At 42.8% G+C, this 19,251-nt stretch overlaps 1 protein-coding gene across 1 annotated transcript in view; it reads right to left on the bottom strand.

The window, feature by feature from the left end:
- Positions 1 to 19,251, bottom strand: part of NF2 (NF2, moesin-ezrin-radixin like (MERLIN) tumor suppressor) — a 67,909-nt gene that overhangs the window by 9,248 nt on the left and 39,410 nt on the right. The window contains 6 exon segments of the mRNA XM_007461176.1: positions 443 to 556; positions 2,219 to 2,293; positions 7,161 to 7,295; positions 9,908 to 9,983; positions 16,668 to 16,750; positions 17,593 to 17,661. Of these exon segments, the coding sequence (XP_007461238.1) occupies positions 443 to 556; positions 2,219 to 2,293; positions 7,161 to 7,295; positions 9,908 to 9,983; positions 16,668 to 16,750; positions 17,593 to 17,661 (552 nt within the window).

The following is a 19,251-nucleotide window of genomic DNA, read 5'->3' as shown; positions in this document are numbered from 1 at the left end:
AGATGCCGCCCTGCATTCCATCACCATCTAATTAGAAAATAAGAAGTCTGGGCACAGGAGACAGGCAGGCAGAAAGAATGAAAGCTTAGCTGCATGGACGATGGATGGATGGATGGATGGATGGATGGATGGATGGATGGGTGGATAGGTGGGTGGATACATGTGGGCTTGCCTATCTCTGCCCACAACGTGCATTAATCACACTTCACTCAATTCACTGGAGAAATAACTAGGGATGTGTCTTTGAGATATGCTGTTAGAGTTTATTCCTCATTTCCAGAGCTGACGTCCCACCATCATTTATTCATCAGCCAAAAAGACCCAACAGGAATAAAATAAGAGTAGGCAGATCTGTGCTCAAAGGACTCCTGTGAGCCCATGACCACTCCTTACCTCCCGGCCGAGACCACCACCAGGAGACAACGGCAGTTCACCTGCTCACCTGCTTTCTGGCCTTCTCCTCCCTGGCCTGAGCTTTCATCTGCTGAACTTCCAAAGAATCGGCCTTCCTCCTCCTCATAAACAGGTCGTGGTTCCCGATACACAGCTGGAGAATCTGTGCAATGAAAGCAGGAGAAATGTTGTACCCACAAGTTGACTCCACTGAGACAGCATAGCAGCTACAGCATCTTGGTCCAAGGGCTCTTGTGGGGAACCTGAGAGAAGGTATGGAGGGAAACACCAACGTCCTCCCTGTGGCCTCCAGGCCTCAGCTCTGGAGACAATCACAGTGAAGAGAGGAAGGGGTGCCATTTAGCTTGTCTTCTGCTGCCCCTCACTCTGCAGAGTCAGGGCGTGGCTCTGCAGACCAGGGAAGATGACGGCAAAGCTTGCTCAACAGGCAGGGCTGGGACAACAAGTCATTCGTGGGAAAAAAGTAGTTGGATTCTCCCACCTCCACCACATGCAAAACTCGACTCTAGAGGAATTAATGCCTTAAGTGCAAAGATCAAGCCCTGGAAATTCTTAGAAGAGAACATAGAAGAATATCTTGATGGTCACAGGATAAGGAAAGATGTCAAGCAAGACACAAAAAGCACAAATAATTAAGGAAAAGATGTATACGTTTATCTACATTAAAATTTGTTAAGACATAAAAAAAAAGAGGAAAAATAAGACACAGACTGGAAGAAGAGATAACCAATAAAGAAAACAAACAATGCAAAAGAAAAACAGCCAAAAGACAAGAAACAAGTTTGACAAAAGAGACAATGAGACTGGCCAATAAATATACAAAAAGATATTCAACCTCATTAGTAAAGATGCAAATTAATATGACACTGAGATACCATTTTAAATGCACAAGATTGGCAAAATTTTTAAAGGCTAATAACACAATTGCTCAGGATATAGGATATAAGGCAAAAGGAAGTCTCACCCAGGGCTGTTGGATCTGTACACTAATTCACCTTCTTTGGAAAACAACGTGACATAACCTTGAATTTGGACATATACCACATGCAGGGCTATGTGAAGACACTCTCTAGACTCCAGGGAAGCGAATGCCCATGTGCACCAGTGGGCAGATACAAGACGCAGAAAGCACTTAATTGTCCATTAACAGGAGAATGGAGAAAAAAATATATATATATATATTTTTTTAACAGAATATATAATGGAATACTATACAGCAGTGACATGAAAGGACCATATCTTTGAGCATCAACATAGATAAATCTCAAAAAATAATGTATAAAAAAGGCATGTGACAGAAGAACACAGTTGATAGCACATATATAAATTTCAAAAACATACATAACTTGCCGTATACGAACTAAAGTTCTGATGAAGAGCAGGGGGATATTAAGCACACAGCTGAGAATGGTGGTCACCCTTGGGAAGAGGGGGGACAGCAGGGTGCTAATGCAGGGGCGGTTCCACAGTGTTGGGAGTGTGCTATTTCTTAAAGCTTGGTGGTGGGTAGGTAGCTGTTTATCTCTGTTGTTCTTTATACCCCATGTATACGTTATACATATTCTTTCATATGTATGAAGTACTTCAATAAAAATAACTTTTAGAAATTCCTCATCACAAAATGTAGCTTTGACTCTTTAGGTTAAGCTAAAGAGAAATCTTTCAAGGCGGATCAGAGAAGCACGTACCAAGTGAGTTATCATTCTACTCCTCACAACATGTCACTCTGATTACTGGTTCAAAAATGGCTTTCAATTTCATAGAAAAACTACAGTCTGTAACAGAAACCAGGATCTCAACTTACCAGCTTATTAACACGAAGCTTTGAGGAGTTAAATTTGAAAACATCAATTTTCTTATCCAATGGCTTAATAGTAAACTGAAAGGAAAAAGCAGAAAACAGTTTCAGTCTGATAGCCTAGAACATTGCCATCAACTGGGAAATTCCACAAAAGCAGCAACCCCCCCAGCAAAGATCCAGCACGAGGCCATGCCTTGTCCTGGCTTCATGGTGCCCAGGAAGTTCAGGATCCTGGAAGCTGGGTTCTCGGCACCATCTTAGGCTTGGAAATCTGAAATACAAACCCTTGACAGGCCCAACTTTGAGGCCAACACTGGGATGGCCGCCGCAGAGGCGGCCCTGCCTACAGGAGGCTCACCACCTGGCTGGAACTAGACCAACAAGAGTCAACTACTCAAGAGATTACATCACGTGTTAGTGCCTCATTGCGTGGCACAAATCACAAATCCTCAGGGTAGGATGGACATAAGCTGGTCTTAGACAAAGAATATGACAGAGAAGCTAAAAGGTAGGATGGAGGGGCATTCTGGACAGGGCAAGCAATAGAAATAAGGCAGAGATGGGGAAATGAGCAGTGTTAGTGCACGCGCGCGCGTGTGTGTGTGTGTGTGTGTGTGTCATTATTAACTCTTTGATGACTAAGATAAAACCATGGGTTTAGACTGGGAGGAAGGCAGGAGTGGGGGCTGGTGAGGTGGGATGGGGATGGGCAGTCAGAAGGGCTTAGATTTGATGTGACAGCATACAGGGCGTCACCCCAGATTTCCAAACATGGGGATGGTTTGATGAAAACTGTTAATAGAAAGAATACGGTTAAAGAGTGACAAAGAATGGACTGCAGTAGAAAAGGATAATACTATAAAAATCAAAGGGGAGAGAAAGAGGAATGCTATGGATGGGCGGGTGGGAGGGTGGGTAGCTTAGTAGGAGAACCCAGATCCAGACTACCAGGCAGGGTCAAATATAAAGAAAAAAGGGCAACTGTTGTTCTCACTAATTCCTGAGACCGGACACATCCTAGATTTCAAAGATGCACTTTATTTCTTTTTTTTCTTTTTTTCTTTTTAACATCTTTATTGGAGTATAATTGCTTTACAATGGTGTGTTAGTTTCTGCTGTATAACAAAGTGAATCAGCTATACATATACATATATCCCCGTATCTCCTCCCTCTTGCGTCTCCCTCCCACCCCTCTAGGTGGTCACAAAGCACCAAGCTGATCTCCCTGTGCTATGCAGCTGCTTCCCACTAGCTGTTTATTTCACATTTGGTAGTGTATATATGTCCATGCCACTCTCTCACTTCGTCCCAGCTTACCCTTCCCCCTCCCCATGTCCTCAAGTCCATTCTTTACGTCTGCGTCTTTATTCCTGTCCTGCCCCTAGGCTCTTCAGAACCTTTTTTTTTTTCTTTTTTAGATTCCATATATATGTGTTAGCATACGGTATTTGTTTTTCTCTTTCTGACTTACTTCACTCTGTATGACAGACTCTAGGTCCATCCACCTCACTACAAATAACTCAATTTCGTTTCTTTTTATGGCTGAGTAATATTCCATTGTATATATGTGCCACATCTTCTTTATCCATTCATCTGTCGATGGACACTTAGGTTGCTTCCATGTCCTGGCTATTGTAAATACAGCTGCAATGAACATTGTGGTACATGACTCTTTTTGAATTATGGTTTTCTCAGGGTATATGCCCAGTAGTGGGATTGCTGGGTCGTATGGTAGTTCTATTTTTAGTTTTTTAAGGAACCTCCATACTGTTCTCCATAGTGGCTGTATCAATTTACATTCCCACCAACAGTGCAAGAGGGTTCCCTTTTCTCCATGCCCTCTCCAGCATTTATTGTTTGTAGACTTTTTGATGATGGCCATTCTAACTGGTGTGAGGTAATACCTCATTGTAGTTTTGATTTGCATTTCTCTAATGATTAGTGATGTTGAGCATCCTTTCATGTGTTTGTTGGCAATCTGTATATCTTCTTTGGAGAAATGTCTATTTAGGTCTTCTGCCCATTTTTGGATTGGGCTGTTTGTTTTTTTGATATTGAGCTGCTTGTAAATTTTGGAGATTAATCCTTTGTCAGTTGCCTCATTTGCAAATATTTTCTCCCATTCTGAGGGTTGTCTTTTCGTCTTATGTTTTCCTTTGCTGTGCAAAATCTTTTAAGTTCCATTAGGTCCCATTTGTTTATTTTTGTTTTTATTTCCATTTCTCTAGGAGGTGGGTGAAAAAGGATCTTGCTGTGATTTATGTCATAGACAAAGATGCACTTTAAACATGAATATCCACTCCCAAGAAAGACTTGCTAAGCAGATGAAGTCATTTAGGAAGATCTATTCTTGGGTATTTCTTTCACATGCTATATTGCCCAACAAGGGGTTAGCACACAGAGGACAGAAAAATGGTCCTTTGTTTCGCTTTTGGTCAAGTGAACTTAGAAGCAGTATTGCTCTTGTGTAGGCTGCTATTTATGAATTTCGTGAGCTTACTTTTGGCCCTGCTATCAAAGCCCAGAGCTGTCAGTGGGAAACCTCAAGGAGTGGGGAAACCACAGGCTCTGTGCCACGCCGGGGCATGCACACAGAATCAATGGCTCACTTAAAATAAACCAGCACTTCTGTTGTGACAGCATGGTTGTTGTATATAATGACCAAGACTACTACTCATCATGTCAAGTCAGCTTGGGGCCCTTGCACTGTGCTAGTTACTGACCTGACGGAACTCGGGGGCGCCTTGCCCCGGGAGAGGGAATATTAGTTTACTGTGTCGAGCCATCGCACTAGGGGAGACTTCACTGCTTGGCTTCCGTGAAGGATGAGTGCTTTGGGAGCCTTTAGCACGTGAAGTTGTGGATGTGCAGTAAATAGACTTTATGAAATTAGGAGATGAAAAACTACCAGCACACCTACTGCTTTAAGTCACGTAGAACTTTCAGTTTAAGTGCTTTAAAAAAGAAATACCTAAATGCTCATCTCCTGGGCTACTTATAAAAATCTGAGAAGCCAAAATGTTTTGAATTAAGAAGCTCAATCTGTCTCATCAAGCATGGCCGAGTGGATCTCAACCACATACTGGCAACCGGGGGCCTGGTGCTCCTTTCCTCGAGTTGCTACATGAGGAAAGAGAAAGCAGGAAACCTGCACGGGGTGGGGGCTCTGCAGGCAGCCACGTGGGCCGTCTCGGTTACTCACTCCACACCCGGGCCTGCCTTCCTCGGCCTGGTGCAGAGTCTCAGGGCCCGTCCTCTGTGCTTCTCTGGAAACTCGGGGGATGTGGCTTCTGCTATTCCTCTCACCAGACACAGGTCACCTGATCCCTCTGCATCCCCGCTTCCTGAGGTGACACAGAGCAACCAGAACACAGCCCCTACTCTCACAGCAGTGTTCTTGTGAAGACTGAATCAGAGCCAGGGCAAACCTGCTGGCAGGTGGAAAAGCACCATATCATCACCACCTCTGTCACCAGCCGCTTACACTGAGGTTATGTATCACGGCAGCTGAGTCACTACTTGACTATAACTTCCCTGAGGGCTGAGACTGCATTCTCTACATCTTTGTTTCTCCCACAAAACCTAACACAAAGGAGATGCTCAAAAACTCTCTTAAACTTAACAATGAATGTGGTTACCAAAGGGGAAAGGGTTGGGGAGGGGATAAATTGGGAGATTGGGACTGACATATCCACACTACTATATATAAAATAGATAACTAATAAGAACCTACTGTATAGCACAGGGAACTCTACTCAATACTCTGTAATGACCTATATGGGAAAAGAATCTAAAAAAGAGTGGATATATGTATATGTTTAACTGATTCACTCTGCTGTACAGCAGAAACTAACACAACATTGTAAAGCAACTATACTCCAATAAAAATTAATTTTAAAAATTAACAAAGAATGAATAAACATAGGATTACAGCATTAGGGAAAAGTCACAATCCTATATAGTAATATTTGAATTCTAAGTTAGAGTGCTCATTTGAGTTATTCAAACTTAATTTTTCTTTAACTCTTGTAAGCAAGTTGGCCTGATATCCTTTATATCACTGCTGATATGTACACATTACGTATACAATATATATATATATATATATATATATATAATACATATACATTCATATACATGTTATGGAGAGGGGTGTGTGTGTGTGTGTATACACATATCTCTGCATCACATGAATCAAGCACTGGACACAGAGAGAGGTTTAATATACATTGCATTTAAAATACAAAGAGAGGGGCTTCCCTGGTGGAGCAGTTGTTAAGAATCCGCCTGCCAATGCAGGGGACATGGGTTTGATCCCTGGTCTGGGAAGATCCGACATGCCACAGAGCAACTAAGCCCATGTGCCACAGCTACTGAGCCTGCACTCTGGAGTCAGCAAGCCACAACTACTGAGCCCACGTGCCACAACTACTGAAGCCCGTGTGCCTAGAGTCCGTGCTCTGCAACAGGAGAAGCCACCACAATGAGAAGCCTGAGCACCACAACGAACAGTAGTCCCCTCTCGCCACAACTAGAGAAAGCCCACACACAGCAACTAAGACCCACACGGCCAAAAATAAAAATAAATAAAATAAATAAATTTATTAAAAAAAAAGAGAGAGAATTCTCACCAGAAATAGAAAGCCAAGTAATAAGAAAGGGTTACTTTCTGGTTTGTTTACTGTTCTCCGGGGTTTAGTCCTGACAGTTGAGCTTCCCAGCCTCTCATTAGTCAGCAGAGGGGTTTAGTGATGCTGTTTGAAAACAGGATGCCAGTACTGTTCTGTAAATACTATAAAGATCAACAAGCAAAAACCCAAAGCCTGGGAATTAAAGGATCTTGCTGCTAACAAGGAGCGGTCTGGCTGGGGCTGCTCCAGAAGGAGGAGAGATGGGGAAAAACCTGCTGGGCCGCCAGGGCATCTACAGTGCAGACAGGTCCTACCTCCTTGTCGCTGTACGAGATGTTTCGGATTTCGTTCCACGGGAAGGAGATCTTGGGGGTCAGCCTGTTCTCAGGGTCATAAATGTGAAGCCCCAAAGCATCCACTCCAAGCAGCAGCTCTGTGCCCTTTTTATTCTGTAGATTTGACAAAGAACAGCCACCGTCACCTCCAGCTGAGGCTCAAGATTTTATTCAACTTCCCAAAGAACCTGGCATAGACCGTTACATGTGACAAGTTTCAACAGATCCCAACAGAAGTCACTGTTGTCCTAGAACCCAGGGGGCCTCCAGCTTCCTGAACTGGGGCAGGTGGAGGCAAAACGATACCATTCTTGTGACTCATGTGTCCCACGGAAGGATCACTGGGGGCTCCTGTCACTGGCTCCATGGCTAAAGTAGAGGTAATCGAAACACTGTTACTGCTAATTAAATAACTGGCTTATCGTAGATGTAGAATAAAAACTTGTAGGATTAAACACCTCTTATGTTAAAAGAAAAGGTTATTGTACTACCAGAAAAAAACTCTAAGTGCTGGGATCAGATGGCCTTATTTTACATTAAAATGTAGTTTCAATGTGATAAAGCAAGTATAAAGTGTTAACTGTAGAATCCAGGCTGTGGGTATACATAGGTATGCACTGTAAAAGTCTTCCAACTTTCCTGCATGTTGGAAATTTTTTACTACAAAATATCGGAAAAATATATCAAAATGAATTATATATAAATTGTACCACAATAAAGCTGTGTAAAACTTTAATTGATAGACTGTACACAGGCTGTACCTCTGATGGCAGTCTGGCCAGCAGCCAGGGCACCCATAGGGCAAGCGCCCTGGGCCCCCATATCACTGACCAGTGTGCACCAGGAGGCCACCTCTTCGGGCTGCAGGCCCATCCCCCTGTGCTGCAGTCTGGTCCTCATACAGCAGTGGGGGGAATCTCCCCACCCCTGACCCCTTGCTGACAACAAGGAAACAGACCCAAGACTCCAGGGCAGGAAAAATGGTCTGCAAACTGAGAAGGTTCCGGGACTGTGATGAGAAGTACAAGGCTAACAGCAGGCATCAGGAGGAGGAGTGAGCACTCTGAGATAAATCTTTTACTCGAGCTAACACCTGAAGTCAGATGTGATCACCAAACCAGGAGGGAGAGTCGTCTGCTCATCTGCAGGGCTCTTAAAACCACTGTGTTGGGCTTCCCTGGTGGCGCAGTGGTTGAGAATCCGCCTGCCGATGCAGGGGATGCGGGTTCGTGCCCCGGTCCGGGAAGATCCCACGTGCCGCGGAGCGGCTGGGCCCGTGAGCCATGGCCGCTGAGCCTGCGCGTCCGGAGCCTGTGCTCCGCAACGGGAGAGGCCACAACAGTGAGAGGCCCGCGTGCCGCAAAAAAAAAAAAAAAAAAAAAACCACTGTGTTAACACAAGTGAGGCTTTGTGCTTTAAAAATCTATAGTACGTTTTGGAAAACAAGACGTTTCATTATGTTTCTAGCTTAAGTTTTTTAAAAAAATGGGTTGCACCCTCTGCCTCCTATCATGAGGCTCCAACTGTTCTAGAGAATAAACAGAGAAGTGGGGACTCAAGTAGCCCCTTTTAAATTGTTTTAAGCACAAGTCTTCCTTAGGTGATGGTGAAATTTCAGGAACTTTAACACAAAGACACTAAAATATCCATTAGCCTCATCTATCACGCAATACAAGACACACACGCACAAAATAGTATAATTTAGTCTGACTGCTGTAGAAATATTCCTTATAAGAAGCTGGTTTTGAAGGGTTATAAAACACTAGTTTTCTAGAATGTAGGTGGTGGGGCAAGAGGAGTCATATGGACAAAACCACAGAAATGTGTCAAATGAGTCTGACCAAACAATTAGCAAACACAAATTAATAAAACTTTAGAAAACAACCTTTGGCGTTATTAGGGAAAATCTTTTAGGCATTTGTATACTATACAAAAATGACATAATTTGTCAGTGTGCCTTATTTTATGCAAATGATCCATTAAAAATATGTATTTAGAAAACAAAGTAGAAAGCTATCCCTAGGATATTATAAATGTTTCAATGTACCTAAATTTAATACAAAATTTATGGAAACCCTTTAAAGGAAAGCAAGCCTTAACTATAATGATGGCTGTTTTACTGTCTACTCATCTACAGTTTGGAACCGGGAATGAAATACTTCAGCAAATCGCAGGAACTCCTTTGAGAGGAGCTGCGACGAGCAGCAGAGCCTCAGGAGAAAGATGCTTGAAAGGCCGGACAGGGGCTGAAAACAAACGCTTCTCCGGTGCAGGAGCAGCGGGTTCCCAGAGGACAGCGGACTGTTAATGGTCTGCAAAGAAAATCAATTAGCCTGCCAGGGAGAGTCCCCACCCAAACAAATCAGTAATCTGTAAAAGCAGCTTTACTCTCCTTGTGTCCTAGGGGACGAAAGTATTTACAGGTGTTCCCTGTGGACCCAGATCTCACAGAGCCAGAGATAATCAAATGTTAACACCAGAGCATTCAGACAGGTTTCTGCCCAGACAGGACCAGGCCCTCCCGGGCTCCACTGATACTTAATCACCTAGGATCTAACTTAAGTCCCAATATAGAAAATGAGGCTCTTAGACCCTCCCCTTCCTCTTCCCCTGTTCACCACTGAACTGTTGAATACCGCCCTGGGATGGGGAGGGACCCATTTTAACAGTCTGCCCTCATTCAGTCTCCACCCACACACAGGGAACTCGCAGAGGCTTCTACACACCCGGATTGTAAAGTAGTTCACACCGTACATCTCCAGGTCCTGAGCTATCTTCAAATATTCCATTTCAGCTTCGTCCCTGCGAGGAGAATGAAAGACACCATCACTGGCACAGAAATGAGAAATCTGGAGGGCGGCGCACACCGAGCTGAGCTTCAAAACTGCGGGAAGACGCGAGCCAGGCAGCTACCAGCCAAGCTCTGCCCAATCCCAAGTCTGTTAACCACACCACACAGAGGTGAAGCAGAATTTCCCATCCCCATGAAAACAAGAGAATAGATTCATTACAGTGTCTCTTGGCTTCAATTTCACGCTTTACCCTTGGTAAATAGTGACACCCGGCTTGAGTAATTCAAGAAAAGCACATAGTACATCTGCTCCCTCAAATGGATTTGTATGTTCGAATTTTACGTAAGCTGTTGCTTTATCTAATTGCTTACTTTCTTCACCTAGAAGGTTTTGGTAATGATGCATCTCTCTCTGCAAGCTACCTGAGAGCTGCCTTTCTGATTTTATTCCTTTGGGTGTTATTGGAGGTTAAGGCACCTTCCTGATTTTAATCCTTTGGATGTTGCCAGAGGTTAGGGCAAGAGCTATCCAGGCTGTCAAACCCAAGCCAGGTCACCCACTTCTAAGTTGTGAGTCAGACTTAAAGGAAGCTCTTGAAGTAGCAATGACTTGCAGAAAACTCCCAGATAGGTACAGTGTTGAAATATCTTAACTCAAGTCTCCCTATGACCTTGCCTTCTTCCCTCTCTCCCATCTCAAAATGGTCTCAAATGAATTTAAAAAATTCAACCTAAGAGGATAAGCAGTGGCAAGCAGGTGGAGCAACTCGAAATCACACGTTGTTGAGGTAAATTGATACAATTGCTTTGGAAAATTGTTTGATGTTATTTGTAACAGCAAAAACCAGGAGACAACGGGACAACCTAAATGTCCATCAATAGTGGAATGGATAAATAATGTGTGGTCTATGAATACAGTGGAATTCTACACAGCAACAAAAATGGAAAAAACCACCGTTACAAGCCACAAACCGAAATCTCACAATATTATGCTGCATAAAAGAAGTGAGGCACAAATAACAGAAACTGTCTGATTGCACTTATACAATGTTTAAAACAGGCAACACTAATCCATGGCGTTGGATTCAGAAGAGTGGTTACCTCTGGGGAAGAGTGATCGGGGGCACGTGCTTTCTTGTCACCTGGTGTTACCTGGTGTTTTCACTTTATAAGAATCCATCAAGTGGTATATTTACGACTTGTCCACTTTTCGGTATACTTTTTTGAGTTAAAAACAACATGTGGGCTTCCCTGGTGGCGCAGTGGTTGAGAGTCCGCCTGCCGATGCAGGGGACGCGGGTTCGTGCCCCGGTCCGGAAAGATCCCACATGCCGCAGAGTGGCTGGGCCCAGAAGCCATGGCCGCTGAGCCTGCGCGTCCGGAGGCTGTGCTCCGCAATGGGAGAGGCCACACAGTGAGAGGCCCGCGTACCGCAAAAAAAAAAAAAACATGTGATAGGAAGTTGATTTGAAGAAGAGAAAAAAAATATTAAAGGCTAATGAAAAGATGATCAATTCCTAAAGTGATCGGGGAAATGCTAATTAATATTTAAGATACAAAATTTCATCTTTTAGATCACAAAAATTAGATTGGTTAAAAACCAGTGTTGGGGGCTTCCCTGGTGGCGCAGTAGTTGAGAGTCCGCCTGCCAATGCAGGGGACACAGGTTCGTGCCCCGGTCCGGGAGGATCCCACATGCCGCGGAGCGGCTGGGCCCGTGAGCCATGGCCGCTGAGCCTGTGCGTCCGGAGCCTGTGCTCCACAATGGGAGAGGCCACAACAGTGAGAGGCCCGCGTACCGCAAAAAAAAAACCAAAAAACAAAAAAACCAGTGCTGGGGAGAGAATGGGGGTGGAAGACTTTCACACACTGCCGATGGGCTTGTAAATAGGTACAACCTTTTCAGAGGTCAATTTGGAGGCACCTGTCAAGACGCAAAATGCTCACATCCTTTGCTTCAGCAACTCCTCTAAAGGATCCATCCTCAGAACTACTCATACAATTATATGATATCAGATTGTACACTGCAGAACATTCTGTAAAAGTGAAAGACCTATAGCTACTCCAAATACCATCAAGAGGAATGGATGCAAAAGCTATGGGCTATGCATATAATAGAACTTTTTTTTTTGAATTTTATTTTTTTATACAGCACATTCTTATTAGTTATTTTATACATATTAGTGAATGTATGTCAATCCCAATCTCCCAATTCATCCCACCACCACGCCCCCACCACTTTACCCCCTTGGTTTCCATACATTTGTTCTCTACATCTGTGTCTCTATTTCTGCCCTGCAAACTGGTTCATCTGTACCATTTTTCTAGGATCCACATATATGCGTTAATATACGATAATTGTTTTTCTCTTTCTGACTTACTTCACTCTGTATGACAGTCTCTAGATCCATCCAGGTCTCTACAAATGACCCAATTTCGTTCCTTTTTATGGCTGAGTAATATTCCATTGTATATATGTACCACATCTTCTTTATCCATTCATCTGTTGATGGGCATTTAGGTTGCTTCCATGACCTGGCTATTGTAAATAGTGCTGCAATGAACACTGGGGTGCATGTGTCTTTTCTTTTTTTAATATTTATTTATTTTATTTTTTGGCTGCGTTGGGTCCTCCTTGCTGCATGCGGGCTTTCTCTAGTTGTGGTGAGCGGGGGCTACTCTTCGTTGCAGTGCACAGGCTTCTCATTAGGGTGGCTTCTCCTGTTGCGGAGCATGGGCTCTAGGCGCACGGGCTTCAGTAGTTGTGGCACATGGGCTCAGCAGTTGTGGTGCACGGGCTTAGTTGCTCTGGGGCATGTGGGATCTTCCTGGACCAGGGATTGAACCCGTGCCCCCTGAATTGGCAGGCAGATTCTTAACCACTGAGCCACCAGGGAAGTCCCTGCATGTGTCTTTTTGAATTATGGTTTTCTCAGGGTATATGCCCAGTAGTGGGATTGCTGGGTCATATGGTAATTCTATTTTTAGTTTTCTAAGGAACCTCCATACTGTTCTCCATAGCGGCTGTATCAATTTACATTCCCACCAGCAGTGCAAGAGGGTTCCCTTTCCTCCACACCCTCTCCAGCATTTGTTGTTTAAAGATTTTCTGATGATGGCCATTCTAACTGGTGTGAGGTGATACCTCATTGTAGTTTTGATTTGCATTTCTCTAATAATTAGTGATGTTGAGCAGCTTTTCATGTACCTCTTGGCCATCTGTATGTTTTCTTTGGAGAAATGTCTATTTAGGCCTTCTGCCCATTTTTTGATTGGGCTGTTTATTTTTTTAATATTGAGCTGCATGAGCTGTTTATATATTTTGGAGATTAATCCTTTGTCCGTTGATTCGTTTGCAAATACTTTCTCCCATTCTGAGGGTTGTCTTTTTGTCTTGTTTGTAGTTTCCTTTGCTTGGCAAAAGCTTTTAAGTTTCATTAGGTCCCATTTGTTTATTTTTGTTTTTATTTCCATTACTCTAGGAGGTGGATCAAAAATATCTTGCTGTGATATCTTGATGTCAAAGAGTGTTCTTCCTATGTTTTCCTCTAAGCGTTTTACAGTGTCCGGTCTTAAATTTAGGTCTCTAATCCATTTTGAGTTTATTTTTGTGTATAGTGTTAGGGAGTGTTCTAATTTCATTGTCTTACATGTAGCTGTCCAGTTTTCCCAGCACCACTTATTGAAGAGACTGTCTTTTCCTCATTGTATATCCTTGCTTCCTCTGTCATAGATTAGTTGACCATAGGTGCGTGGGTTTATCTCTGGCTTTCTATCCTGTTCCATTGATCTATATTTCTGTTTTTGTGCCAGTACCATATTGTCTTGATTCCTGTACCTTTGTAGTACAGTCTGAAGTCAGGGAGTCTCATTCCTCCAGCTCCATTTTTTTCCCTCAAGACTGCTTTGGCTATTCAGGGTATTTTGTGTCTCCATACAAATTTTAAGATTTTTTGTTCTAGTTCTGTAAAAAATGCCAGTGGTAATTTGATAGGGATTGAATTGAATCTGTAGATTGCTTTGGGTAGTATAGTCATTTTCACAGTATTGATTCTTCTAGTCCAAGAACATGGTATATCTCTCCATCTGTTTGTATCATCTTTAATTGCTTTCATCAGTGTCTTATAGTTTTCTGCATAGAGGTCTTTTGTCTCTCTAGGTAGGTTTATTCCTAGATATTTTATTCGTTTTGTTGCAATGGTAAATGGGAGTGTTTCCTAATTTCTCTTTCAGATTTTTCATCACTAGTGTATAGGAATGCAAGAGATTTCTGTGCAATAATTTTGTATTCTGCAATCTCATAGCGCTGGTTAGAAAAGATGCTCGATATGATTTCAATTTTCTTAAATTTACCGAGGCTTGATTTGTGACCCAAGATGTGATCTATCCTGGAGAATGTTCCAAGCGCACTTGAGAAGAAAGTGTAATCTGCCGTTTTTGGATGGAATGTCCTATAAATATCAATTAAATCTATCTGGTCTATTGTATCATTTAAAGCTTCTGTTTCCTTATTTATTTTCATGTTGGTTGATCTGTCCATTGGTGTAAGTGAAGGGTTAAAGTCCCCCACTCTTACTGTGTTACTGTCGATTTCCTCTTTTATAGCTGTTAGCAGTTGCCTTATGTATTGAGGTGCTCCTATGTTGGGTGCATATATAATTATAATTGTTATATCTTCTTCTTGGATTGATCCCTTGATCATTATGTAGTGTCCTTCCTTGTCTCTTGCAACATTCTTTATTTTAAAGTCTATTTTATCTGATACGAGTATTGCTACTCCAGCTTTCTTTTGATTTCCATTTGCATGGAATATCCTTTTCCATCCCCTCCCTTTCAGTCTGGATGTGTCCCTAGGTCTGAAGTGGGTCTCTTGTAGACAGTATATATATAGGTCTTGTTTTTGTATCCATTCAGTGAGCCTGTGTCTTTTGGTTGGAGCATTTAATAGAGTCATGTTTAAGGTAATTATCGATATGTACGTCCCTATTACCATTTTCTTAATTGTTATGGGTTTGTTTTTGTAGGCCCTTTTCTTCTCTTGTGTTTCCCACTTAGAGAAGTTCCTTTAGCATTTGTTGTAGAGCTGGTTTGGTGGTACTGAATTCTCTTAGCTTTTGCTTGTCTGTAAAGATTTTGATTTCTCCATCAAATCTGAATGAGATCCTTGCCAGGTAGAGTAATCTTGGTTGTAGGTTCTTCCCTTTCATCATTTTAAATATATCATGCCACTCCCTCCTGGCTTGTAGAGTTTCTGCTGAGAAATCAGCTGTTAACCTTATGGGAGTCACCTTGTATGTTATTTGTCATTTTTCCCTTGTTGCTTTCAATAATTTTTCTTTGTCTTTAATTTTTGTCAATTTGATTACTATGTGTCTCGGCATGTTTCTCCTTGGGTTTATCCTGCCTGGGACTCTGCGCTTCCTCGACTTGAGTGGCTATTTCCTTTCCCATATTAGGGAAGTTTTCAACTATAATCTCTTCAAATATTTTCTCGGGTCCTTTCTCTCTCTCTTCTCCTTCTGGGACCCCTATAATGCGAATGTTGTTGTGTTTAATGTTGTCCCAGAGGTCTCTTAGGCTGTCTTCATTTCTTTCTTTCTCTCTTTATTTATTTACTTTTGGCTGCATTGGGTCTTTGTTGCTGCACACGGGCTTTCTCTAGTTGCAGTGAGTGGGGGCTACTCTTCGTTGCAGTGTGTGGTCTTCTAAGTGCTGTGGCTTCTCTTGTTGCAGAGCGCGGCCTTCAGTAGTTGTGGCTCATGGGCTCTAGAGCACAGGCTCAGTAGCTGAGGTGCATGGGCTTAGTTGCTCTACAGCATGTGGGATCTTCCCAGACCAGGGCTTGAACCCATGTCCCCTGCATTGGCAGGTGGATTCTTAACCACTGCGCCACCAGGGAAGCCTTGTCTTCATTTCTTTTCATTCTTTTTTCTTTATTCTGTTCCATGGCAGTGAATTCCACCATTCTGTCTTCCAGGTCACTTATCCATTCTTCTGCCTGTTATTCTGCTATTGATTCCTTCTAGTATATTTTTCATTTCAGTTATTGTATTCTTCATCTCTCTTTGTTTGTCCTTTAATTGATCTAGGTGTTTGTTCTTTAATTCTTCTAGTTCTTTGTTAAACATTTCTTGCATCTTCTTGATCTTTGCCTCCATTCTTTTTCTGAGGTCCTGGATCATCTTCACTATCGTTATTCTGAATTCTTTTTCAGGAAGGTTGCCTATCTCCACTTCATTTAGTTGTTTTTTTGGGGTTTTATGTTGTTCCTTCATCTGGTACATAGTCCTCGGCCTTTTCATTTTGTCTGTCTTTCTGTGAATGTGGTTTTCCTTCCACAGGCTGCAGAATTGTAGTTCTTCTTGCTTCTGCTGTCTGCCCTCTGGTGGATGAGGCTATCTAAGAGGTTTGTGCACGCTTCCTGATGGGAGGGACTCAATAGAATTCTTAAAATGAACATAAATTAGCACTGAATGCAGTAGGTCTGTACATCCTGACAGGCAGTGTACCCACGCCCCCACGCACCCGAAGGACACACACAATACTGAAGACCAGCACTGCTGCTAGCTCTCCCTTTTTCTTCTATATACTTCGATACTGCATTTTGTTCAACAAACACATCCCAGTTTTGTAGTTCCTTAAAAAAGAAAAAAAGGCCCATAAGGTAATATAAATCAGTGATGAAGCAGCCTCACCTGGCTCGGCCTCGGTGCTCTGCGTACCAGGCTGTGATTCTTTCCTCCCACATTTCTGGAGTCATTTGATACAGATTTATTACCTAGCAAAAAAGAGAGCAAAATAAAAAACCCACACACAAAGAAAGTTCTGGTATTCTTTGGTATTTTTATAATTATGCATCATTCTTACAAAACAGCAAAGCTGTTTTTAAAAAGCCACATACAGGGAGCCAATCACATGCAGAGGTAGGTGTGTAAATAAGCACCATTCAACCTGAGTCACAACTCGGAAAGCTGCACCATTTCTCAGGCCGCGGGGAACCCCTCGCCTGGCAGCACCCCTTTCCTGGGCCATAGAACCCAGGGGGAGGACCTTGCTCAGGAGCAGAGCTCACTAATTTCGGGCCAGCTGCGGGCCAGGCTGTACGTGCTGCTGCCTTTGCCTCTGCAGAAATCATCAGAGGAGCAGGTAAAGTCAGGGGAAGGTGAGGAGCAGACCTTTATCACACATGACAGGGGAGCGGAGCTATAAAATCAGAAGCAGCAAAAGGGAGGGAAGGCCTGCTTCTGAGGCTAATGAACAAGACGAACACCACCAAGGATTAAAAGCTACAATGCCCCCTCCCCCTCCGACTGATCCCTATCCGCCCCGCCCACACAGCTGCAAACAGCTCATTTCCCCAGGCTGAACTCAGGCTGCTCCACACCCCTCCCTAGGAATCACTGAGCTCCCCCACCTTTAAAGAAAGGACCATCCGCAGGCCATGCCTGTCCTGGCAACCCCAAATGAATCCCACGAACCTTTGCTTTTTAATGTTCTTAACAGAGATCATTACTCGAGATTGATTACAAAACATTTATAAAAATGTTCTTGCCACCTACGTCCAATATTCCTTCCGGTCCTTTGGTTATGTCTTCCCAAACAGGGAATTTGACTTCTTACCCTTTTTGGAAGCAATTCCTCTTGGGCCAAAAATCCCCGCTTGTGAACAGAGGGGTCATAGTCACCGTACTGGAAGGAGAGGAAAAGGAGAGCATGGGATTGAGATTCTAAAGACAACTGCGTTTCTGAACAGGTCGACTCAGCCTCTGTCCCTCCCAGCTCCAGGGAGCAATTTAATTCTGATGACAAGTCAAGACTGCAACCTTGCTAGTTTGTTATCCTTGGATGAAAATACAAAACTGATTATATCTGTGAACAGAGTCGCATAATCCCGTAAGGGATGGATGGGTGACATGCTAATAAGAATGTGACATTTGTAGAGAAATGTGGCCAAGTTTTCTAACTCCTGAAGGAAGCCGTCACTACCAAAACAGCTTTTGAAAGGAGACAACAAAACATAACTGTGTAAGTTGTGATTAGCAACCGGTGATAAGAGTCTTACCTATAAATGCTTCTAAGTGGCTGGTAATTGGAGCCAACTGATAGGTGGGAGCTGGGGATAATGCCAGCAATATTTTTAATACCTTTCAATCAAGGCTCTGAAAAATGCTTTGGAAAAATCTGACGCCAACACTGTCATTTCTATCGTACAGACAAAAGAAATGAGTAAAATGTTAACAGATTTTCCTGAAGCTGCAGAGCAAATCACTCTGGGGCCTGCATTTTAATGTACTCACCAGGGACAATAACTTGAAGTTTATTTTCTGATTTCAAAACAAATACCCCTCCCTGCTCTGCAGCGGGAAGGTCACCACAATGAGAAACCTGCGCACCTCGCTGCAACTAGGGAGGGCCTGTGTGCAGCAATGAAGACCCAACACAGCCAAAAATAAATAGAATGGATAAATTTATAAAAAAACAAACAAACAAGCAAATACCCCTTTCCTAGAAAGTTAGTCTGACCAGGAAATAATCAGAAATGAAGGAATTTTTTAAAAGAAAATAACCATAAAATATATAGAAGATCAAAGCCTGTCTCTTACAACAAAGCTCAGTATTTTAGTATTATCTTCTATAAACATTTATCCTTTTTATCACCAACATTGGAAAAACAAAAGAAAGGTCTGGCACAAGGCTGTTGGCTCTACATCCCACCAAATTAGGTGAGGACATGGCCTACCCTCATTTCCAAAGAACCTTAAATTAGATTTCTGGTGAGTTTTCCAACAGATACTCATGAGATTGAAGAGATGTTCATCATCAACTGTAAATCATGACTTCTTCCCATACTACCCTTCTATAAAAGCCCCGAGGATTAATATCTCTTATGAATCTCATAATTACCTTGCAAATAACAGAATTGTAGTGCATTGTTTTTTCAGTTTAAAAAATTAACTGGTCAAACTTAAATACTTAACCCTGTCTATGCATTTCTTCATTTAAAAAACTTGAAGGAGGGACTTCCCTGGTGGTCCAGTGGTTATGACAACACGCTTTCAATGCAGGGGGCATGGGTTTGATTCCTGGTTGGGGAACTAAGCTCCCGCATGCTGTTCGGTGTGGCCAAAAAAAATTAAAAAAAAAAAAAAAATGAAGGAAACTGGTTTCTCTGGATCTCTGAAAGGCCAGGGGGGTGTAATAAGTCAGGAACTGTATGAGCTTTAACAGTACTCTCTGCGGAGAGTACAGGTAGGAGCCTGAAATTGGGGGGGAGGGGGA

Source organism: Lipotes vexillifer, unplaced genomic scaffold (assembly GCF_000442215.2).
Source record: "Lipotes vexillifer unplaced genomic scaffold, Lipotes_vexillifer_v1.1 scaffold691, whole genome shotgun sequence".
NCBI lineage: Eukaryota > Metazoa > Chordata > Mammalia > Artiodactyla > Lipotidae > Lipotes > Lipotes vexillifer.
The sequence above is the reverse complement of the archived record's forward strand: the minus strand, read 5'-3'. Positions and strand labels throughout refer to the sequence as shown.